Raw genomic sequence first — 24,795 nt, forward strand, 5'->3', positions numbered from 1 at the left:
CGTCACCTCCACCACACACCACCCTCCCAGTGGGAAATCTGCCACATTTATTAATTATATGTATAAACTTATTGATTATATGTATTCATTTCCAATTTACTGTGACTTTCAATAGGTTCACTAAATCAACGCAATCATACAATTGTATTCTTCCACTTATCAATCTTTCAAAAGCCGCACAAAGGGGCCCTTTTATTGTTTGCCAGGCATTGCCCTTTCAGCTAGTGGCATAAAAGTCCAGTCCAAACAATGTAAATATATAATGAAATAAATACGTAAATACTATAAAATGCCCATATGCCTATCACTGCTATATGAGTGTACTGAATGAAAAATTAATTGAAGATAAAATTTTATTAACTTTTTATTCCGGCTCCAGTGTTACAAACTGTAGCAGCATTTTCACAAATCAATAAACATTTTGCATCTACATTACGGTCTCCATTGTAAAGTATCTTTAGTACTCTAGATGGCACTCTGTATTCAATATTCCTTTCGGTTTTGTGCGCAGAGAAAGCAGCTGTGTCCACTGTTTCTTCAGTGGTGAAAATGCAGGTTTGGGAAGGTTGTGGCAACCCTGTTACACTCGCAAATAAAACATGAAACGGACACACGAAGTTTTGACTTATACTTTCCTACAGCCAACAGCGCAGAGACGGATGTTTCACAATGAATCGATCACAGAGTGAGCCAGAAGAGAATCACAGAAATGGAGTTAGTTAACACATGCAGAGTACAGCATAAAGCAATCTGGCAGCAGATAGAAAGATTCAGACTAAAGATCAGGTTCTGTGCAGTTAAACAATAAATAAAACAGCCATCATTAAAGTAATGGTTTGGCAAAAAAAATCACATTTTGACAATTTGCCACTGACAGCCTAGATGTAGCTCAGCCAAGACAAGAGCTACAAGGTTAACGATGCTAAAAAGCACTGCAAGTCAGTAGTCACCCAAATCTTTTCTGGAAGACATCTCCAAAACTTCTCTCAACCCACTCAAACTGCATTCAGATCAAGATTCAAGGTCACACAGACTGGCTGAGGCGGTTACGGACAATACGACAGTGAGAACTATATAAATGAACACAGCGTTCGACAACAAGGTAAAGTTTGCTCATTTTTGCATGTCACAGCAGTTCATAATGTGTTCTAGACCTCCATTAACAGGTCTGTCCAGCCTTAATGATGGCCTGTGAGTGTGTGAGACGTATTAGGGACATATTCACTGAAAGGATTTGGGTGACTGTTTAGGTGCCTATTGACTCGTGTTCTTTTGCAGCGTTAGCCTCATATGTCCAGTTTTAAACTAGGCAAAACTTGGACAAAATGTCTCAGCTGATCAACTAAACCTGGGAAAAGTGTACAACTGTGTAGAGTCAAACTTCCACCATACCATTACTTTAAGTTCCACTTTAAATACGTATTGCATGGGCTAAAAAAAAGCAATTTGACAGCAGGGCTTCATAGCCACTGAGCATTTAATACAAGCTAAAATCAACACACATTAAAACACACAGAAAAAGGCCATTCAAAGTTCCAATCTAAGGAAACATTCAGGGCTATTTCTGATGAACACATTCTTAAAATGCCAGCTTGGTCAGAAAAGCTAATGTTGCTAAGAGTGAATGAATGAATAGCAATTAGGCAAATCGGGTCACGCTAGTTAGTGGCTACTAGCTTGTTGTTAGCCATGTTAGCATGTTTGTTTGAGCTATTCCTTTAAACAACATTAAATCCACTACTTTATGTCAGCTGTTTTTTATGGTGGCATCTGTTTTCAAGCAACACTGTGTTTAAGCGAATATATAAAAAGAAGTCTTTGGGTCTTTGAGTATAAAGTAATTAATGTGCTTTAAAAAATGCATTAGCGAATGAAACACTAAAGCAGTAAGTGTTTAATCAAAAGGCAAACAAACAAATTTCCTCGGATTCACAGATTCCGGTAGAATTTTGAGGAATGTCCAACACTTCCCAGCTGTTTGGGGACAGAAGTCTGGGAAAAGGGCGGCAATGGGAACAGGAAGCGGACAGAGGAAGGACCCACTGCCAAGCCATTTGAACCAGCCTCAACACCGAAACCTCTCAAACCCACCAACATCCCTGTCAGTAACCCATAGTTATCATGGGATGGAGCTGCATAGATCATAGAAACACATCAGACACATTCAGGCGGTCCACAAGTAAAGGGGATGACTGTATCGTGATGCGCCAAAAGGTTCTATTTCTTCTGATTTGCTACAAGGTCAGTCTGAGACGTTACTTTGATTATTACTAAATATGTACACGAACAATACTCTGTAAATGAAGAGTGACCGATAAAAATCAGCATCGACAAAAATCCCACAAATAAAGCGGCAATATTTTTTCTTACAATAGAACGAGCTTTTCCTTTTTCATTTTTAGCTCAAACTTTGTATTGGTGCCAATTTTCATACTGGCTGGGCTCTAATAAAGACGTGGGATGAGGCATCCATGCATTTGGTGAGTGCATTTACCATCAGACTGATGGTTCCCCACTGGGACCAGCATACACATGCTCTAAAATAAGAGCTAAATATCCAAAAAATAAAGAAAAAGCTGCCAGTACTGACACCTCTAAGATACATAATACAATATATACAATATTACACTTCCAAGGACTTTATACTGTTGTGCGTGATTTCAGTGCAAAGCACTCAACGCTCAAATGCAGACTCTTGAGCCAAGACATTACCCATTATGACACTGGGACAATGCATCTACACACAGGATCTAGAGACACACAAGCTTTGCAATAAGGAGAAAACAGGATTTTTGCTGGACTGCAAAAACAGGTTTTTGTACCTTGCTATGGAAATATCACTCAAGGCTTATGGTTTGTAAGGGCAGATAAACGCACTTCAGGCTGGTTTCACAGACACGGATTAAGCACCAATCAAGAATCACCACTGGGGAGTCTTTTTAGTCTGGCCTTAGGCTTAATCTGGGTCTGGGAATCCAGCCCTATATGTTTAAATAACTTCAATGTTTAACTGAAAGAGGCCAGAAAGAGTAAAGCACACACTTCTATCAGTACAAAACTAACAACTTCAACAAACACTGATCAGAACACTGATCAAGTCCCTAGTGTGGTCCCAGATTAAGCAATTAACATCTATTTAGTCAAAGCCCACTGCTGTAGCTGTTGGTGCTAAGCAGCCATTACAATGGCATAGCCTACAGCATTCTTTCCAGAATGGTTAACTGCCTATTCATTAGGTGTCATTAACACTCAACACAGTAAAATATACTAAAATAACTTAAACAGACCACTTGTTAAGAGACTGAAATCCAGGACGCCTTTGCAAAAATCAACAGCCTTTAAAACCAGAACCTGAATCCAGTATCCGGATCGGGTTGTAATCAGTTTATTCAGATTTGGTAATCACTTGCAGACAAGACACTAGGCTGCCAATCAGTGACATCGAGAGTTATGGAGAATTCCACAGATTTTTCAAAATATCTCCATCATTGAGATGTAAAAGTCATTTAGAGTGGTTTGATGTGAGTCAGTCCACTGTAGACAATGTAGTCTACACCATTACAGTGGTGCTGGCAGGAATCAGAGGTCACACGTCTACAATGCAAACATAGCCATTTTACTTACTATCCAAAACGGCCAGTGAACCTACACCTATTAGTTTTTATACGTGGTGATGTTAATCTGGGGAAATATTTTTTCTCTGAGGACTACTTTCCACCATGAATGAATTAAATATAGATATGTCTCTGGCATTAGACAACATATTCATCAGTTTTATGTAATATATTGCTGTGATGTAGCTTCCAGAGGCCATTTAAAGCTCCTGACATCTGGGTCCTATCACCACCACTGTGAACAAGTCGGCAAGTTTCTCTAGAACGGACAATTTCACATCAAATCACTCTGAATGACTTGGTGTATATAGTGATCATTTAATTATGCAGAAAAAAGTGGAATTGCCCTTTAATAGTGAATGCAAAATTCAGAACTGGAAACTGGATTCAAGGTCAGGATTTGAGACTTCTGGACTAAATCCAGTTCTCTCTTCACGCTAGTGCATTGAAATATTTTTTAAAAATTATATATATATATATTTGAATGTGTAAAAGGCCGTAGTTAATAATAAATCTGACTAGGAAATGCTGTATAAAATTTATCTTCTTTGGACCCGTCAACTGCATTAATATTGTCGCTGTCAGAACAAAACCTCATATCCCAAGACAGTAACTTTATATCAGGAGATAAAACATTCATTTTGGACCTATGTTGTACTGTTACTCACACAATACAAAAGGTAACTGGAGTTTTCGAATTACGCAACGAGGTTTTAGCACGACAGCGACAATATTACTAATTGAAATCCATAGACAAATGTTAGTCACTGAAGATAAATGCCTTCCTTTGAAGTTAAGGCTGCCTTCTGCCAATGAAGAGCACTTTCCTTAAAAACATACTTGTTTGGTACTCATCTCGCAGCAGAACTGGGGAATGTGTTGTGTTAAACAGTCCTTTATAAACACTCAGAGGACTTTCCGAGGGCTGCAGAAGCAGAAGCCCTGGAAATCTGAGCAAAACAAATTAATAATAAATACAAATTTTCTACATCAAATTTAAAAACATGGCAGAGGCTAAATGTACAGCTGTCTCTTGTTACCATAGAAACAGATGGATTGGAAGAATGTGACTTTGGGTCTGATTCCCATTGCACACCTACTGGTCACACCATCACAGCACAGCACAATCAATTTAGTGGCACTGGTGCACTTGATGTGATGTGAAATGACCAAGAATAAAGGTAGTACAAGGCTGCTCTGGCAGAACCGGACCCAAAGTACGGACATGAGACAAACCCAAGTCTGCTGTCATTCTTTTTTCCCCTCTTTCTGTGGGGCAATTTCGCATGTGCACATTTGTGTACATATTCTTGTCTAAATATATTTCCTGCTTGTAATAGCAATAAATTCTTCCAATAAATAAATATATTATCTGAATACAGAACCAACAACGTGATTGCGAAAGGAGAGGAAGTGCTCATTCCATCACGAGCGGATGTCTACATTCTTCTTTTCCATTTTTAGAGTTGAACTTCATCTGTTTCGAAGAGAACTTGGGGCAATTTTATGCACACAGTGTGACACAGACAAACACGGTTGGTCTTCCCACACCTTCTCTCTGTGTAGCGCTGATTCTGTTCTGAGGGGTCTATATGAAGCCCCAAGAGTGGACAGTATCAGTAAACTCAACCACCTAGCGGTCCTCAAACCTGTTTCTGGAGTATCCCTGTCTAGTCCACTTCAACTCAAGAAGGGTTTTTTTAACTGACCTATCCAAACTCCGTCCACAAAAGCAGTCTTTCGGAGTAACTGTTATTAGGTTGGATGAGCTCTACAGAAGATGCGCAGGCTATGACATTAACTTAATTAGCTAGAAAGCCTTAAAATGCTAGTCAGTAATCGTTCAATTATTATGATTAGCTTATCAAGTATCAAGTTTTAGTGTAGAAAAAGCAAATGACCTCTCAGCATACATATGCATTTGACAATAACTCTAGTTAAATGCATTCAATTTTACATTTTTTACTGTCCTATGCAATAGTTTGAATATCCCTGGTCAAAATACCGGTTTTGCTGATTTTCTAAGTGATGATAACACCTGCAGTATTTAAATATTACATGCTGTTTAAAACAGTGTGAATATGGGTACCACTTTAAAATAAGATTAACATTATAAAGTGTTTATGAATTATGAGTTTAAAATTAACTTGTTCATGGTTATTAGTTAAGTTAGTGGGTCATACACTTTAAAAATCATTCATAAACAGTTATAACATTAATAAAAAGGGCAAAAGTGAGCTGTTATATCTGATGAATATCAATACATGGTGAAACTGATGAGTTCACTGCTAACTGATGAAGACAAAGTAAGATAGGTAAGCATCAAAATCTGACTTTTTAAAAGGTATAAATGAATGGGCACTCCTAAGTGGCACAACCGTCTAACCGTTGGCTCCATCAGGAGATCACGGGTTCAATCTGTGGTGATGCTACAGCTGTCCATAGCCGGGAGTCCATGAGAGCACAATTGGCCTCGCTCTCTCTGGGTGGGTGGATGGGTTGGTTGGGTTGGGCTGGGTAGGGTCACCAGCAGCTTGAAAAGATGCAGTGGTGCTTCACAGAGGAAGCCTGTGCTGGCATTTGCCCTTCTAGCATTGAGAGGGGGGGGGGGGCTAACTACCGGGCGGAATTAGAGACGACTAAATTGGGGAGGAAAAAAAAAAAAAAGATGCATAAATGAATGAATGTTCACTGTTAGGCAAACAACAGGTCACTTTTGAACCTTTTTATTTGTGTGTTGTAACTGCTTATTAAATGATTAAGGTCTTTATGGCCTAATTCATAACCATTAATAAACTCATTTTAAACCATTAATGAACGCTTTATAAGGGTAATCTTATTTTAAAGTGGTACCAAAAAATGAAACATAAAATATAAGATGACCCATAACTTTTATACCACATTTTTGGCTATATTTTTCCCCAATGTGTTAAATTCAGCAAATAAACAGTAATCAGGCTCTCTGTAGAGGGTTTTTTAACATATTTGCACTTAAAAAAAATCAACAAAATATTTATCATAATTTTATGCCTAAACGTGGGAATTTCTGTCAACTAAAAATAAAGCTCACAACCTTACAACAGCTATTAAAATGCACTTGTGGGTGGAGCACAGACAGCTCAATTAGCTGATTGGCTAGTATGTTGGTGCAAGGCAGGGTACTCTACGACCAGGATCAGGAACCATTGCCCTAGCCTCATGTTGGCCCAGTCTTGTCTGCCTCCCTCGACAGTTCCAAGCTGTGCTGCTCGTGCTGGGTCAAGAAGTACTTGAAGAACTCATAGACAGACCATGCAATTGCTGTGGAGGGCATCTGGTAGATGACCCTTGCCCTCACGCCCTTGAAGAAGGCCGGCAGTCCGCCCAACCGGTAGACTGTCCTGAAGGCGTTGGCCATGCCCGAGAGGTGGCCACTCACATGCGCCGAGCTGAGGGCCACGTTCTCCTGTGTGTTCAGGAGGGTTTTGCAAACATCCAGCGGTGTGGTCACCGCGGCAGACACAGCTCCGGCTGCCGCACCCGAAAGGATATGAGTCCCAGGCCAGTACTGCCGCTGAGGGTTCAGCCGCTCCTGCATGAACTCATAGCTGATGAAGTGCACAGCCTGGAAGGGAATGTTCATGGTGAGCTGCGTGCTGTAGCTGCGGTAGAAGGCAGCCAGGCCCTCCTTACGACTGACCGTCAGCACGCAGTCCCAGAGGCCTCGGTAGGGTGAGTTATACATCTGCATGCGCTGCTTTACCACTGAGGAAGGAATAAAAGGGAAAAAAGTTAAGATTTATTTGGGGGTGTCTTATGCTACATATTTCTTGTGTGTATAAATCACTTTTACATGATCTCTCTCTTTATTCTTTAGAACAATACAGGATGTTCTTGGCTGCCTTGTAGATAGATAGAACTTTCTTGATCCCGGAGAGAAATTGCAGTGTTTCAGTAGCAAGACATAAATACATTTACTATGCAGAAAAATATAAATAAATCTAGACATAAGTTAAAGTACAAGAGAAATAAAAGTATATATTTACATATTTACATGGCATATGAGACATTTGTTGTATTTACAGACAGCAGGCACTGAGTGGTATGAGATAAACTGAAAGCACATATTATAGACATAACTAACTCGGAGTTGCATTAGTATACAGTAATAGTTGTGATATATTGCAGACTGTGTATTAATCAGAGAGGAGATACAGTGATGTGGTTGAACACAGTTCAGATAACAGGAGATCAGTACCGTCTCTGCAGTAAGGAGACTCGTTGTAGAGCCTTATAGCAGTGGGTAAGAAATATCTCACACAGCGCTCTTTAACACAGCACAGCTGTAACAGACGACCACTGAATGTGCTTCTCTGTTTATCCAGTGTAGCATGCAGAGGGTGTGAGGTGTTGTCCAAGAGGCCTAACAGCTTCTTGAGCATCTTCTGTCCTGCTACATCCTCCAAAGAGTCCAGCTTGACTCTTACAACAGAGCCAGCCTTCCTAATAATTTATTTTGTTAATGCTGCTGCCCCAAAACAACAGCATAGAATAGAGTACTTGCTACAACAGACTGGTAGAATGTCCATAGGAGCTTAGTGCACACATCAAAAGACCTCAGCCTCCTCAGAAAGTAGAGATGGCTTTGGCCTCTCTTGTACACTGCGAGAGTGTTACAGCTCCAGTCCAGCTTGTTGTCCAAGTGCACACCCAGATATCTGTAGGTCTCGACCACTTCCACATCAACTCCATCAATAGTGACCGGTGACAAGGCAAGTCCAGCACCATCTCCTTAGTCTTACTGATGTTTAGCTGCAGCTGGTTCAGCTTACACCAGTCAACAAAGTCCTTCACCAGCTTCCTGGATTCCTCCTCCAATCCATTCCTCATGCACCCCACAATGGCTGTGACTCTGTGTTGTACCTGAAGTCAGAGGTGCACAGGTTGAATAGGAGTGGGGCTAATACAGTCCCCTGGGGTGCCCACTGCACAGAGCCTTGTCTGAGACACAAGCCCTGCAGTTGCATATATTGAGGTGGTCCAGTCAGACAGTCCACTGTCCATGAGATGATGGATTCATCCACCTGTATCAGCCGCAGTTTCTCCCCTAACAGCACAGGCTGTATGGTGCTGAATGCACTGGAGAAATCGAAGAACACGATCCTCACAGTGTTGCCTGATGTACTGTACTGTGCAAAAGTTAACGTCTGACTGAAATCCTCAGAGACACTGGAAAAAAGAAACTTCTGCCACAGCCTTTAGATGTCTGGATTGTTTGGAAGGTTACAGTGATGACTCTGCTTCCTGATTGCCAGGAACAGCTTAACATCTAATAGTCTTCCTTAATATATTAACAGCTTTTAATCCATCACATTTCCATTAACTGCTACAGGTGACAACAACCATGATGAATGCAAAGTAGGTTTTGAAGCTTAGTCCCCGTATATGGAACGTTATCCATGGTATGTACCCTTTAAAAACACGCATTCCACCTTGGAAAAAGCCCTGAAAAGTTCTCTGTTAAATACTACAATGACTTAGAATGGTACCTTCAGCAGGATTCATAACTGCATCATGGAGCACAGTCGCTACACTTCCTGCAAGCCCTGAGAGGAAGAAAAAATGATTCATTTTTAGAGCACTGCATCACTTCTTCAAATGCTCTTCATGTGGACAATCAGTAATGTGCTTACTCATGGTGACACAACAGTCATACGTACCATTGGCAATGTGGCTGTTGCCTCCGTTTTGAATGACATCGCTGAGGCTGCGCTTGATGCGCTCATAGCAGGCGAAGTAAAGGGCGTGGGCAGGGCCGGCCCCCAGCACAGTGATGTTGAGACCCCTTAGGGGCCGCAGGAGACCCTCGGTTCTAACGATCCTCTGCAGCGCTCCATACACACTCCGATACTGAGCCTTTGGGTCTGGCTGTAAACTCTGCATACGTGTCTGCGGAGAGGAAGCAGGGACAAAATCCAGAGTTACAACAGAACAGCTTCTCGCTCATTAGTCTAGAGTTCTATTCTACACTTTAACACAAATACATGAATAATTACATGGTTATGTAACAGGAGAGTGAAGAACTACATTTACATTTACAGCATTTAGCAGACACTCTTATCCAGAGCAACTTACAAGAAGTGCTTTGTCTATCTAGAGAAAGTATCTTTGCTAGTTAGCAATAGGTCAGAGAGAAAGACAGTCCTGAGCTCAGATACTGCTAGAAACAAAAAGTCACTGTAGATACCGAGAGAAAAGGAGCAGAGTTGAACACAGAGCAGTGCGATACAATAGACTACAATACAATAGACTACAATACACAGTGCAAGTTAGCTAGCAGCCTCCGTCGTTGGCTAGCATCGCAATGGGTGAGGGTTGAAAGGAAAGACGATCCTACCCACCCAGAGAGACTGAGGCCAGTTATGCTCTTGTAGTTTGGCTGTGGCATCGCTGGGGATCAAACTTGCAATCTCCTGATGACTAGCTGCATTTGTTAATTCTGGTGATAACTGACTTCTCAACAGTGCAATCGTAAGATAATAAGAACAATGGAGAAAAGTACTATCCCAGTACCGTACAGAGTCAACAGATGGTAAAGCCATGCCATGTCAAGCTGATCCAGAGGAATTAAACAGAGATTTTAAAAACTCTTTAGGACGTTGGGAAAAATCCCAAAATGAAAAAAAAAATTCAAACCCAAAATGTCCATTTCCTCCAAACTAGCAGAATGTGTTGTGAGAACAGGCAGTATTGTGGATACAAATGTTTCAAACTTGACTGTCCACCAACTTCTACACAACAGATTTTACACAGATTCTTCAAAAATGGACAGATCCTTTCTGGGAAAAGAAAAAGGACATTTTATTGTTAATGAAATGACGGGAAGGAAAAGGGATCAATATGCAGCGAGAGATAGGGCAGCCCATCTCTCTGACTGCACCGTGTTTCACTGCTGTAATAAAAACATGCTTTGTGATGTGTGAATGATTTGGCATGAGGGTGGATAACAAAAGCCGTGGAGAACTGGCCAGATCAAGGCTAAGAACGAGAAACACTGCTGAGTGAACGGGCACAAACGGCTGTTGCTGCTTCTCATTTCCTGAAATGGCCATTCACAGAAAAGCACAGGAGCTGGATACAGGTTCTCTCCCAAAAGGTATAAACATGGATGCCCTGGAAAAGGCCTGCAACTATAACCTCCACATTACTCCAGTGGGATAGAAAGCTTTATGCTTACTGAAAGAGGCTTTGCAAGACCAGTGAGGCAGTATGTGGCATTACATGGTTGCAAAGTAAGATGGCACATCTGCAAAAGTGTGGACCCAGGCTATAAATGTTGACACTTTCTATTTATTAATGAGTACACACACTTGGTTCCAGCATCTCAGTCTATTAGCAGAGCCCAAGACTGTTGGAGTTGCTGGGATTCAAGACTGTTAAATAAGTTTTAATATTTTACTTTCTGTAGAGTGATTGCCTGAGCCTCACCACAAGCATTTCAATGCATAAACGTCCTGACATGTGCAAAGGACAAATAAACTTGAAACTATTTTGACACTGATAATGCACATTTGAGGTATTGCCAATGATAATTAAAAAGTAATGTGCATGTAATTACACAACACTTTCTCATTTATGGATACAGAAGGATTTAAGTATATAAATACAGTATATACACCAATCAGGCATAACATTATGACCACCCCCTTGTTTCTACGCTCACTGTCCTTTTATCAGCTCCACTTACTATACAGCTGCACTTTGTAGTTCTACAGTTACAGACTGTAGTCCATCTGTTTCTCTGTGTACTCTGTTAGCCCCCTTTTACCCTGCTCTTTGGTGGTCAGGACTCCCATGGATCCTCACAGATCAGGTAAGAGCACAAGCACAACACACTAACACACATCCACCACATCAGTGTTATTGCAGTGCTGAGAATGATCCACCACCCAAATAGTGCCTGCTCTGTGAGGGTCCATGGGGGTCCTGACCACTGAGGAACAGGGTAAAAGGGGGCTAACAAAGTATCAGAGAAACAGATGGACTACAGTCTGTAACTGTAGAACTACAAAGTGCAGCTATACAGTAAGTGGAGTAACTGTAGAACTATCACTGCAGACTGCAAGAGCAGGTTTAAAAGCAATCCTCACAATTACAGTAAACATCAAGCTAAAACAGCATCTTCTCTATTCTGTAATCAGAGAGTGAATAACTTTACCACAGATTACCCTGCGAAGCTCGATAAGCTAACCGCATCCACTTCACCATTCTTTTCTTCTTTATTCCCCTAATTCCCCTTTAATTTAGCTTTACTCTAGCTCAACTTCTTTGTGTTGAACAAGTTTGATCTTACCCCCTAAAGACACATGATACGCACTCCTGCTTAAGCACCCCTAAACCATTATCAAACATTAAGAGATATGCTGTATTTACCACTTAGTATGATTATTACTGTATGTAGGATGTTTCATGCCAGACTGCAGGCACTGAGTCTAACACAGGCTAATACAGTGGTTCCATTCAGCTTAAAATATCTTCCTAGGTATGGAAGGCAGGAATCAGCTATAAAATGATTGGTGTTATCTTTTAAAAGCATGTATTGAAAGTCTTTTGGCCCAAAGGTGGTTTTAACACCTGGTGAGTGTTGACATTGCCAGGACTTCTGACAGATCATGGTCAGCTTTTATCCATACTAGCCTCACTTAGTATTTCCAATGATATATTATTGACCTCACATGGCTGTCTGCTGGGAAGACACCAAGCTGTGTAACCCACACAGGCTGGTGTGCCCAAAGGGTTGAATGTTACCCTCTTTTTGTCCTCTGCATAAATATGCTGGATCAGATGTTGCCTGTTTGTTTGGAAGCCATTAAGTATGCAGATGACCTGGCCTTCTCTGAGCTGTTAATAGCTCTCCCTGCTCAAATGCAAACTGCTGTTGATGCAGTCATTCCGGTGGGCCAGATCTTCTGCCTTTCATCAAATGCTCCAAGAAAGACCTGGTGAACAGTTTTAGAAAACCTCATAACAGACCTGATCAGTCTTCTCCTGCAGGGTCAGGGTGTGGAATCTATAAAGCTCTTAGGTGTCCAGATCAACTCAGACCTTAGAAAGGATAACCACATTACTTACATTACCAATAAGGTTTCACTACTGATTCATTATCTTAGGGTGGTTAAGCATCCAGGCTTCACACCAGGTGTGTTGCTTCATGTAGATCTGACCTTCATCTGGCCTGTTCTGGAGCAAGGTTGTTTAAGCAGGGCTATCTAAAGACCTTGTGAAAGAACTAAAATCCATTCATGCTGTAGACTCACTGGGCAAACATATGCAATCTATTCACTACAAAGAAGAAAACAGCGGAAGTGACCAAATTAATCTGGCGAGGTTCTACAGGCTCTATGAGACATCCCTTCCAGGCATTTTTACCTGGTCAACTGAATCACTATCCTTAACAGAACAGTACGCAATACGTGCAACCACTCAACTACACCAAGAGGCACCAGGTATAGAGCCTTTAAACCATCAGTGATTCATTCTTCACATTTTAACTTTACACATTTGTTTTTACAGCATGCATTAAGCATATTTAACTGAAATGTATATATTTGCATTGTTCTGCCGGATATCTTAGACCTTACCTGGTGTTTCATTTGGAATATCTTACTTCATTCAATTAAGTGCCATCCAACAATGTTTTGATAAACTTAAAACTTGACTTCTCAAAAAGGGATAAAATGTGTGGCCTGTCACAAATATTTCAGTGTGATATTCTTTCCCTTGCAACATTAGCGACATCCATTCTGACTAATTTTGATATGATTTTGAGTTAATGAATGAATCTTTGGTTAACCTTGGGGACCAAAATCAACGTACAGGTGTAGGCTAACACTTTAGCAGCACACAGTCGGATGCTGATGAGGAGTGGTCGTTTTCTACATGGGGTCTTTTCTCCGCAGTGGACGACGTGTCAATGTGTGAGAAATATCTTCTCACATCAGCTGACTTATTTAGCATTAGAGCTGTGCTACTTCTGCAGTCTCAAGTCATGTCCTTAACACATCATTGGCAACAGATTTATTATAATGGCACTTGTGCTTTGTAGTAGCGAAGCGTAATATGAATTTCTTACTTGGATATACAAGCTAAACTATAACATTTTGGAGTCCTGTAAAAAGACATGACATTGCCACTTCACTGAATTGTTGGGACATTTTATCCGTCTCCGTCTTCGTACCCACTTTGAGTGGTTTGAGTGGTACTTTGAGTGGTTAAACGAGGACGTGAGAATCCATGCACAGCATTACAAACTGTAGCTGGATAGACTTTAATAAATTACTACTAACTCACAAAGACGAAGCCCACTTGCATTAAAAACCTTTTAAAAAGCTAGGTGTACCTAAACTTTTAATGGGCACTGTTGGCATTCACAGTGGACTGTGTGTGTTGGTATGTGTCACTATCTATTGGTGTCTACAGGCGTCGAGTAGAAATAGTAAAGTAACATGGACAGGCCCTGCACCCTGACCTGGATTGGAGTACTGCCCAGAAGTGTGTGCGTGTGCAAGTGTGTTATCCTGATCTAGGCTGGAATGATGCCTGGGCTTAAGCCTCTCCGCATGCCAGCCTTCATTCAGTGATTAGTAAGGTGTGGCTTGAAGCTCTAATGGCTCCTTCCAACTCACTTAGCTGTGGAATGCTAATTACAATATTTTTGCTCTAGCATTCTAAATAACCTCCTCCTTTGGGGTCCATCTGATAAAGCTTTACTGGCTCATCCTGACTCTGGACTGGACGCCTCGGACTACTCCTTTATATTGGTTGGCCTAATCCTGAGGGTATCCTTATCCTTACTGGCTGCTGGTGGCAGGGCAGCTTCTCAGCGCCCTGACAGACAGGGCGATTCTTCAGGTCACTGGAGTGGATGCACTGCCAATGAAGATCCAAAAGCAATCCAAAAGGCAGCATCTTAATTTGAACCCAATGGAGCCAGTACTGCCACCAGAGGAGTTATACTGTGTGCACGTTTGCAGCAGCTTCCTGTGTGCTAAAGTGTTTTCCATCACTGTCTAATAGACGTTTCTTTTATTGCTGGACGCTACCCCCCCACCCCCGCCCCCCCGGAATTTGGATCAAGTGGCAATTATTATCAAGCTATTTAATCAAAGGATTGATCAAGTGCAATTGAGGTACGATTTATATTCCTTTCCATGTGTTTTCTTGCTCAAAAATGTAGTTTGTAACACAAACTGAACAAACAGTCAGAAACATTCAGTTACTTAAGGCAAAGACTAGATAAAATGGCAGAATAGCCACTGTTTTGCGCTGGCCTATTCTGTAAAGTGGGCAAATTGGCTAATCAGTTATTCTGCTTCTTAATGGCTGATATTTCATAGTTTCAAGCTGCAGATGGAAACAACTCAAGCTCAAACGTTACTCTTCACTGCCCTCTGATGGTGTTGTGACTGGAGTTCTCCTGGCTCTATAAAGCCCATAATGTGTCTCAACACATGCGTTGTCTGCTTTCTCTTATGTACATAAATTTGGCTCAACTCAGCAGAAAAACAAAACACAATTCACATTCTGTCCACATGAACACATGATTCTGAAAGCCACTCGTGCAAAATAACAGCAATCAGCTCATCACTAAGCCAAACACTCATTTTAAGACTGAAATCAGTCTAAAACAGCATCCCCAATAAACAAACGTTGTCCAGGAAGTGATTAGAAAAGAACACTTCTCAAGGCACGGCATGGAACAATTATTTGTTTGTTCCACTGCAGCAGTGCTATTATTCTTGGTCAAGAATAGGGAATGTGTTTCTGAAAGAGCAGATGAGCTGAAACTGCTCACGATCCTCAAGAATACAAGACTGAATATCTAGTTTATGAAACACAAGAGACTCCGATTCAGACGCTCAGTAACAGCTTACTGCATTAGACTACTGCGTACTAGCTTATAAGACAGCACATAAGAATCGCAGCATGTTAGCAGAAAATAGCCAGATTTCAACAGTACCACGTCACAATGCTGTCTCAATGCCAGTTGGTCATCTGCACCAAGAAGAGCATGTAGCCTTGTGTCCGAGATGACGCAACAGAAAGACAAATGGAAAAAAACAAAACTGCTTTACACAGAAGAAGCATCTTGGACAAAAACCCTTCCATGCTTATAAACAAGGCACATGACAAGATAGCAGTGTACTGATAATTCTCATTCAACCAGACTTCGTTTGGAGTCATACTCAACTGTGAGTTTAACAGGTTACATGTTAGAGTACCAAGCTAGACTATGTTGTTGTGGCTCAATAGTGCTCAGTTCTGGTCCTGGAGCTCTACCATCCTGGAGAGCTCAGATCCAACACACCTGGCTCATATTGCCAGACACCCTTGAAGGCCTTGATTATTTGAATCCAGCGTGCTGGATCTGCAGGACCAGGATTGAAACTAGGCAGATTGGAAATGACAACAACGAATTTGACCCCGTGCTAATGTCAAAGCTACAGCCGACCTATAACAGCATGACATTTTACATACATACAGAATAAAATTATGTGAAATTAATAATGCACTCTAAATGTACTTTTTGACAAAAACTGTTCGTGTGCGCTAGAACTGAGGTACAATTAGGTTGAATGGGATTTTATCAATGTTCTGTAAAGCTGGTCCAACCTAGCAACAGTTTAGATGAAGGCAATAGCCTGTTATGCTCAACATGGTGGCCATTTACAGGTAATTTCCTGCCTTTTAATAAAAAGAGGCAATCAGCTTGCTTGTAAAGCCACAAACAGGAAAAAACCCCAACTCCTTGTGGAGATTTGCCCATGTGCAGCAGCCAGAACAACCTGAAAAAAACAAAAATTTCATACATTTCAATACAGTTTAAGTCAAACTAGGGATGCATGAACACCAATACAGGTATCGGCCTAATGGCATTTATTTGTACTTGTCCTCACAGAAATTCACCAATACCAACATTCTGATACCATGTAAAACCATGTGGCATAAGCCTAACGTATGCTGCCACGCTAATGAACAATCGACTCATGCTGGCAGTGAACGAAGGTCTGCTTATACAGAGAAGTGTTACTCACTCCAAGTTTCTGTTCACTTATGCCAAAAGGGTAATGTATGTTCCCACCAGACATACACGGTGTGATTTAGTCAGTGTTTAAACAGGCACACACAAATTCAGTCACAATTCTGTACAAATGTAGTGTGACACACCAAAGGAGTTGGTCCCCCTTTGCAGCTATAACAGCTTCCACTCTTCCAGTAAGCTTATACAAGATTTTGGAGAGTGTCTGCAGGATTTTTTTGCCCATTTATCCAGAAGATCATTTGTGAGGTCATGTTGGATGAGAGGACCTGGCTCACAAACTCTGTTCTAGGTCACTCCAAATGTGTGTGATGGGGTTGAGGGCAGGGCTCTGTGTGGGCCAGTAAAGTCCTTCAACACCAAACTCACCCAGCTATGCCTTTATGGACTTTGTGGCTAAGTCATGCTGAGACAGAAAAGGGCCTTCCTCAAACTGTTCCCACGAAGAATTGTCCAAAATGTCTTAATACACTGAAACATTAAGATTACCCTCCTCCAACAGATCACCAAGATAAATGGTAGTAACTATGCGATTTTACTTTTTTAAATTTGGCCTTCAGTTTCAGGTTTATAGGACTCTGTCCACTCAAAGACATAGGAGTCTGGTGTTGTATGACTGGTATTAACTGTCCAGGGACAGACTTTCCTAATAGGTACTATGCCTAAATTCTTCCCCAAAGTCAAGACTCTTCAGTTCACTTCAACACCTTTAGCAGAGGGGCGGAAAACCGTCCCTTACATTCCCTTTACACAGGGAATGGGGGGGACTCAAAAGCTGGAGGAGCCCAGAAAGGAATTCTAGAAGTGAGAAGTGAGCCGCCATTAACAGCAGACTGTTTACTTTAACCTGGGTTTAGTACGGGACAACAAAAAAACAGAGGAGACAAGTTAAGTCTAGAACAGTAATGAAAAACTGGTGCATATTTTTAGCACATAACCTCACAGTCCTGTTGATCTACTAGGACGTCTTGCTAAACATACATTAAAATGTAACCAGCTATGTGGATTGTTTAGGGGAACAACTGCATGAATTAAAGTTCTACAGCAGAGGTCAGAGTCTTGATTATGTAGACCGTGGGCGTGCCATCTATATAGTGACGCCCTTCACATGTGAGAGTGTGATTGAACCCACAGTGTTACACACACCTCTGGTACAGTGAGATAAAGGCCCACACCCGCGCTCAGTCCTGCCACTCCTCCTGACATGAGGATAACCAAAAAATAAAAATTAAAAAAATAAAAAACGAATGTATGCAGCCTCCGTTTACTCTTCCATTTACCATTTACTCTGGAATCGCTTTACATTAGTGTAAGTTGGGTGGATCGGTTTATGTACTGTTTTCATTAATAACGAAATAGAACATAAATGAGCCGAGTCTGAGGTTTGTCCAATCAGAAACGGGGCTGTCACTATTGATTATATGAGGAATCAAGTGATCTGCCAATAACTAATAAGGCCAAACAAAAACTGGACTAAACTGAACATTAAGAAACCTTGCATAGCCTCTTATTAGAATTATTAGAATGTATTATTTTGATGATTAATCGAGTTAAAAAAAAAGTCAAACAAATAAAGTGTACATAGCGTTTCAAAGATTTCAAAAGGCTTTAATGGAAAAGATAAAAAGCTTTTTTTAAATATTTCATACACATGTATATATGCATATCATCAGTGTTGGAATAAATAACGCCTTTTTTTTAAAATGCCTAGAAATAGTGAAGATTGGACCAATGGAAATGTTCCAAAACTACAGTACAAAGACTTTGTTCCTTCTACTTCCACTGAAAGTTATGAACTTTTGTCTACTCCTTATCCATTCAAACTAACTTAAGAAAGTACGTTTCATCCTTTGTTTTTTTTTGTTTTTTAATCATCAAGTCATCGTGTCTAGTTAGAAAACAGCAGAATCCACTGACACTCCTGTGTACTTCTGGCCTGTGAGGAGGGAAGAAGTTTCCTTTTAGCCCTTTTGTTTAAGTCTGAACCACCTACTGCTACCTAAACAGTGAGCACTCATGCTCAATCAAACCAATCAGGAAGCTTCTATTTAGAGTAACTTGCATAACTCATCTTGAGGTATTCAAATACATTGAGGAAATACCTCTATGTCCTTCCTGCAATCAAAATGCAGAGACTGTACGTGAACGAATACAAACAATGAGAATCATAAAACTTTTATGCTACTAGTCAACTGGCCTATCTGTGAATCAGGTGCATCTCTATGAGACAGACCATACAGAGCATAACTGTACTGCACTGCCACACTTCAAACAGGCTTGTCAAGGAAAGACACTCCTGCATGAGTTTGGGGTAAATGGGTCCAACAGCTGGGTGAGTGAGCGTGTATAAAGGTTACAGGAAAACTTTTAGGCCAGTTTAGGCTCCTAAGGGCTTCAGAAGGACGCTCAATAGCACCCACAGAGAGATAACAGCAGCGTTACTCAATTTCACATCATTTCCTTCATACTGGAATTCCCTGTTTCATTACCCTGTACTTTTACTACCACTGTCACCATCCAGCTTCAACATGCTGTATTTAGGTTGGCAAAAGCCATCAGTCTGATGTACCTGCCAGCCTCAAAATGCCCCAAATATAATGCGGCAAGAACTGCACAATGGACATTTTACCCTCTTCTTGAACAAAACTTTGATGTTTTCCTTGTTCCTCTTGAGGATAAACACAAGCATGACACAGAGTTTTTTAATGTTGGGTTTTGGACGCTGTTTGTTTAGGTTTCTGGTTTGTCCTCTTTCGCCGGACAGAAGATGTAAACTCAATGACCCTCTAGCACCGGACGCATTAAAATGACAATGAGTGAAATCTGGGGCTGACTGGAGCAGAAAACAAAAAACACAGAGCGCTTTCAGAGCTGCCTTTACACACCATGAGCCGTACAGGCAAACTCCGCCACCTTACAGATACCAGGCTGTTCTCTTACATAAAACAACTGATCAGATCCATTTAAGCTGGTTTGCTTTCTAATGGAATGATATCCCAGTAAATAACAAACTTATTTGACATTACAGAGATTTACACAGTGCTATTAAGTAATCGATTGGTTTTAAGAGGGTCAATACATTCAGTTATGAAACTCAAGTGTCAAACATGGCATGGAGCTGCAAGTATTCCACAAAACAATAAAAAAGACTTCATTGGCACGTTGTGGCACTGAAAAGGCTAATCACAAAGCAGATTATGAAAAGAATCTAGACAGAACTTTGTGCATTAGGTCTCAGGACAGAAAGGTCATATGAGGCCTTTTTATATATATAGTGCCTACTGTGATGGGTACTCCAGTCAAAAATGTTGATTCAGACTTATTTACAGCATAACAGGCTGACTTACATTAATCAAGACTCTCCTTTGAAAGCAACAGACAACAAAGATGATAGCTTTGTTATAAGATAGCCAAAGTAGGGAGCTAGCACTTTGAGGGCTAAATGAATGCCCAGACATGAATATAGTGATACGGGCAGGCCTAAAACACAGGCACCAGCGTGCACTGGAGACTGGTTGCACCTCATCAGACAGCTTTTTCACTGGAGATGCTACAGATTGCATATTTTACACGACTGACATTTTTGGCAGAAGAATTCAAAAGCAGCCTGAGTTTGCTGGATCACTGTACTTGTGTCACTCGACCAAAGCAAAAATAAACTCCTTTAAACTTGAATACTTTATTTTTAATTGCTTAAAACTTACCTACAATAAACCGGCAATGGGTAGTTAGTGACTTGCACGATCAAGGTATAGATTTAAAGTCTGATGGACGCACTTATTTTCACATATTTTGAAAGAATATGAAGACAGAGACCGTGCCATAACTAGGCTAAGCCCTCCAGCTGGCATTAACTAGAACAAAACATAAATAATGAATAAGAACTATGAAAACAACTCCGATACATTGATCTGAAGCCTTTTATCTTCTTCAGTTAACTGAAGATGTGTTCATGGACTCTTATTGGCAAAGCTATTATGCGTGTTTATTTTTTGGCCTTTAAAAAAAGAACAAATAATTATCACAAATTATCAAAATCGCATCAACTACAAACCTGATCAACAGTATAATAAGGACAGCTAATTCCAACGCTGGGTTATCCCAACTTCACTTCCCTACCAACTATTTACTGTCCTTTAGCCTCTTCTTTCCTCCTTTCTATCACCAGGGCTAAAGTGAACAGACCATTTCATTTCCATCTACCCACAAAACGTACATCCACACGTACGCACAGCCCAATTACAGCCCACTTCCTTCCAGGTGAAGTGCAAAGCCGCCTGGTTCATTAGGCGATTACTCGTGTCTGTGAGGCTATGTGCCGTCCAGACACGTAGTATGTGCAGCAGTACAGTGACCAGCACAAAAGGGGCGAATGAACACATTTTGGCAGCCTCGAAGGAAACGGTGACAATAGGCTAGGCAAGCGCCGGCTGAATAGCCCCGGAGGCTTATCTGGCAGCATGTCAGATCATTTTCATTCCCTGTACTTTGACACTGCTGAGGTTGTGTGACGGACTGTAGTCCAGCAAGTTCCAAACGTAGGAGACTAAGGATGCCCGCTTCATTCAGAATCCCTACCCTGACTAGACAGGTCTGAGTCTGTGCTCACACAAGAGTCCATTTACAGAGGAAAAGATACTACAGACCTAGTATTTCCCCAGAGAGCCATGGAGGCCCAAACACTGCATAGCGAGTTAGCAAGACAGGCATGAGTCTGTGAATGAACTGTTGTTTTAGGAGCCTGGACTGAGGCTGGTCTGAAGATTAGCGCACACAAAACAGCCTGGCATTTTCACCATCATCATAAGACTATTGTTTTACATCCAATGCAGTAAGATAAGAAAAGAAAGCCCGTCTTTCAGGGAATCTGTGGCAAAGGAAACAACAAAGCAACACTGAATGACATCATGCAGTGGAGCAAAGTGAGACAGAAGAGGAACAAGAGTTGTTCTCCTTTCAGGAAAAAGACAGCGGGAAGGAATAGCGGTTGCAGATTTGGTAAGACAGTTCAAGGACAAAGTGCACCACATCCTTCACTCTTTAATCGCCTGAGCACTACCTGTGTTGCAACTTCGTGAGCTTGTCTCAGTTTCTAAGTAGGACACAATAACTAAAATGTACACAATCAGTCAGAAAGTATAGCTTTACTATTAACAGACCTACAAAACTCAGACTAGAGTCCAGCTTTTCTCCACATCTACACAAGCCGTCCATGATAGAACATTAAATTAGCCGCAATACACAAGACACCTATTACATGAATGACTTCATAGTCAACGTTATGAAATCTCTCATATTAAAAGGAAGTTCCACTGATTTTTCAGAATGTCTGCATAATTCAGTCTCCGCTATGGAAAAGATGGTTTTGATTGACATGCTAGAAACCAGAGGGCACGGCAAATATAGCCATTTTACCAGTTACCCCCTTACCGTTCCAGGCTTATTACATACTAAGGCTTACTCTTCATGATCTACAGGGACTTCAATGCAAACTAAAGGAACTTTTCTTAGGTTAAAGTGTGTAATAAAACATGGCTTGGTAAGGGGTTATCCCACATGCCCTTTTTGGAGTATTTGTATGCAATGTTGATGGTAAAACAGCGATAAATCTGAAAAAAATGTGTATTCCTACAGGTACTACTATGACCTACAGTGCTGTGCACGTACGCCTACACCATTAATGGATTTAAATTGTATGTTTTAGGCCAAAACCTTTCTCTAAATCTACTGTAAAGCAAAGGCTCGCGCATCAGGTGGCATATTTCTTAATAAATAATGTAATACCTTTCTGTGTGGGAGCTTTACTGACCCTGCTTATATTGAACCATTACGCAGAAATTTTGAAAAAGCGGTGGAGTCCCCCTTTGACCTACTGATAATGAGGATCGGTTCTCAGTGACAGTGTTTGGTCCTGGATCCAGTATCTAGTGCAGGGATCCTGCAGTTTAGGCAGCTGGAGGCGCACAGGACCAGACAGGCGTTTAAGAGCCCTGGTCGGATCTAACTGATCTAATCTAACTTTGGTTTCTCTGGTTTCTCAGGAGCTCCGCGAAACGCAGCACTCGCGTATGAGCAGGAATCATTTTCGGATACCAGCGGGAAAACGTGCACAGCAACTCGTGCGTTTCCTGAAGCGTGCGGACCTAAACTGACCAAACTTTAAGGCAGAACTTTCCCTCAGCAGAGCAGGCTAGCGCAGCTGCAGGAAGGCTAAGTTAACTAACCTTCACCTTGGCGCGGCTAGCTAACTGTGCTAAAAAGTCAGCTCGCATTCGAATTCTAACGTTCCACCTTAAACGGTGCAGCAGTTACGTTCTGTGCAGGAATGTGCGAATGTAACTGCTGCACCGTTTAAGGTGGAACGGGAAAATTCGAATTAGAGGTTGGCAGGAAAGGGAGCCAACTTCAGCCTCGTGCTAAAAAGCAGCTGAATTCTCACAGAACCGAGGCAGCGAGTTAACCCACTGCCCTAGCCGGACCTCAGCACTCCCACAAGGGCGCCGACAGCCGGACAGCCAGCCTAAGAGCCTTACTTTGACCGAGTCCACTGGGTACATGACCGTGTGCTCCAGCACTCCCGCCACGGCGCCCGCTGTCATGTGCGTCGCCAGGGAAGCGTGAGGCGGCAGGCTCTCATACTCCTCCGCCTCCGAGGTCCCGCTTTTCGGCTCCGACATCTCCAAACTGGCCACGACCGGCTCGGTTCGCAACTCCATGCGGGAGGGACTGAGCCGAGAATGAGCTTCTCTCCTCTCTCTCACTCACACGTTACAGTCAGCCGCCTCGAGTCGAGTCGGCGGCACCACCATGGCCGCGTTACGGAACAGCCGTGACGTCACGACGTCATTAGCGGGGCGGCACTCAAAACAAATCCAGCGAACAACTTTTACTGTTTCTTCTCTCGTTTTTCTCTTTTTTCTGTCAGTTTTTTTTTGGGGGGGGGGGGGCACGATTTTATATTGAAAATGCATCAACATTCCGTAGTTGCTCCCTCGTTTTCCCAATTTTAATCCTCGCCTCTCCGCATTCCCAGCGGCTCCCACTCTGATTCCACAGCGATCCAGAGCAGTCGCCGTACAGTCGATTTGGAGTTCGATTCACTTCAGCGACTCGGGACCGATTCTTTCGCCCAGTACGATCCAATGGATGGAATCGATTCATCGTTATACCGATTCATTTCAGTTAAGATAGCTTTGACTTTACAGGTCATAACGTTCATGACAGTTACAAAAACACGTACACAGACGTCAAAATCCATTATTTGTTAGCAGATCTATTTAAGAAAAAAAACTAAAAAAAAAAGATAAATGTTGCTTGCATAAGTATTCAGCCCCTTCAGGTTAGTGCCTGGTAGCTGCTAAGTCTGCTGGGATAAGGTTCTACCAGGTTTGCCCTTTGTTTGTAAATTATTTTTACCCATTCTTCCTGACAGACCTGCGACAGACTTGACACTTGTGGATTCTCAATTTGGATTTAGGTCTGAACTTTGACCTGGACATATCAGAACTTTCATCTTTTTGTTGTTCAACAACTCCTGTGTTACTCTGGCCTTGTGCTGTAAGGGATCATTGTCCTGCTGAAAGGTGACATTTCTCTAAAGCTTTAGTTTTTAGCAGGGTGAAACAGGTTTTCTTGTAGTATCTGTCTGTATTCTGCACCGCCTGTCCATCCTTCAGTTTTAACAAGATGCCTAGTTCCCACAGAGGAAATGCATCTCTACAGCATGATGCTGCCACCTCCATGCTTCACCGATGGCATAGTGTCTGATGAGGAATAGACAGTGTTAGGCTTGTACCGCACACAGCGTTTTGAATTTTAGCCAGAAAGCTCAATTCTCATGGCTCATTTCAGCACAAAAAAACCTTATGATACATTTTCGATGGGTTACTCTGACGCCTTCTGGCAAACTCCACATGTCTTTTTTCTTCAGTAACAGCTTCTTTCTAGCCACCCTCCTATACAGGCCAGATGTATGCAGCGCTCGTAATATTGTTGTATGATACACCTTCAGTCCAGTATCAGGCACTGAACCCTGTAGCTCTTTCAGAGTGCCCTCTCTGTGGCTTCCCTCACAACAGCCCTTCTCACTCTTATGATGAGTTT

The 24,795-nt window shown here is 41.7% G+C and overlaps 1 protein-coding gene across 1 annotated transcript; it reads right to left on the reverse strand.

Moving 5' to 3' along the window:
• Window positions 1-346: 346 nt before the first annotated feature.
• On the reverse strand, window positions 347-23,538 carry slc25a37 (solute carrier family 25 member 37). The gene is made up of 4 exons (XM_017696357.2): window positions 23,226-23,538; window positions 9,314-9,542; window positions 9,143-9,199; window positions 347-7,358 (listed from the first exon to the last, which is right to left on the reverse strand). Exons 1-4 carry the CDS (start codon window positions 23,406-23,408, stop codon window positions 6,811-6,813), a joined length of 1,017 nt encoding a protein of 338 aa, XP_017551846.1. The 5' UTR covers window positions 23,409-23,538; the 3' UTR covers window positions 347-6,810.
• Between the last annotated feature and the right edge of the window lie 1,257 nt (window positions 23,539-24,795).

The sequence above is a fragment of the Pygocentrus nattereri genome, chromosome 29 (assembly GCF_015220715.1).
Source record: "Pygocentrus nattereri isolate fPygNat1 chromosome 29, fPygNat1.pri, whole genome shotgun sequence".
Lineage (NCBI taxonomy): Eukaryota > Metazoa > Chordata > Actinopteri > Characiformes > Serrasalmidae > Pygocentrus > Pygocentrus nattereri.

Bases quoted from the DNA above. Each gene is read 5' to 3' on its own strand.
- slc25a37 (XM_017696357.2), bottom strand. From the start codon at position 23,408: ATGGAGTTGCGAACCGAGCCGGTCGTGGCCAGTTTGGAGATGTCGGAG. The intron at 9,200-9,313 runs GTACGTATGACT...TCTTCCTCTCAG, and splicing joins CAACAGCCACATTGCCAATG to GGCTTGCAGGAAGTGTAGCG. The intron at 7,359-9,142 runs GTACCATTCTAA...TTCCTTCCTCAG, and splicing joins AGTTATGAATCCTGCTGAAG to TGGTAAAGCAGCGCATGCAG.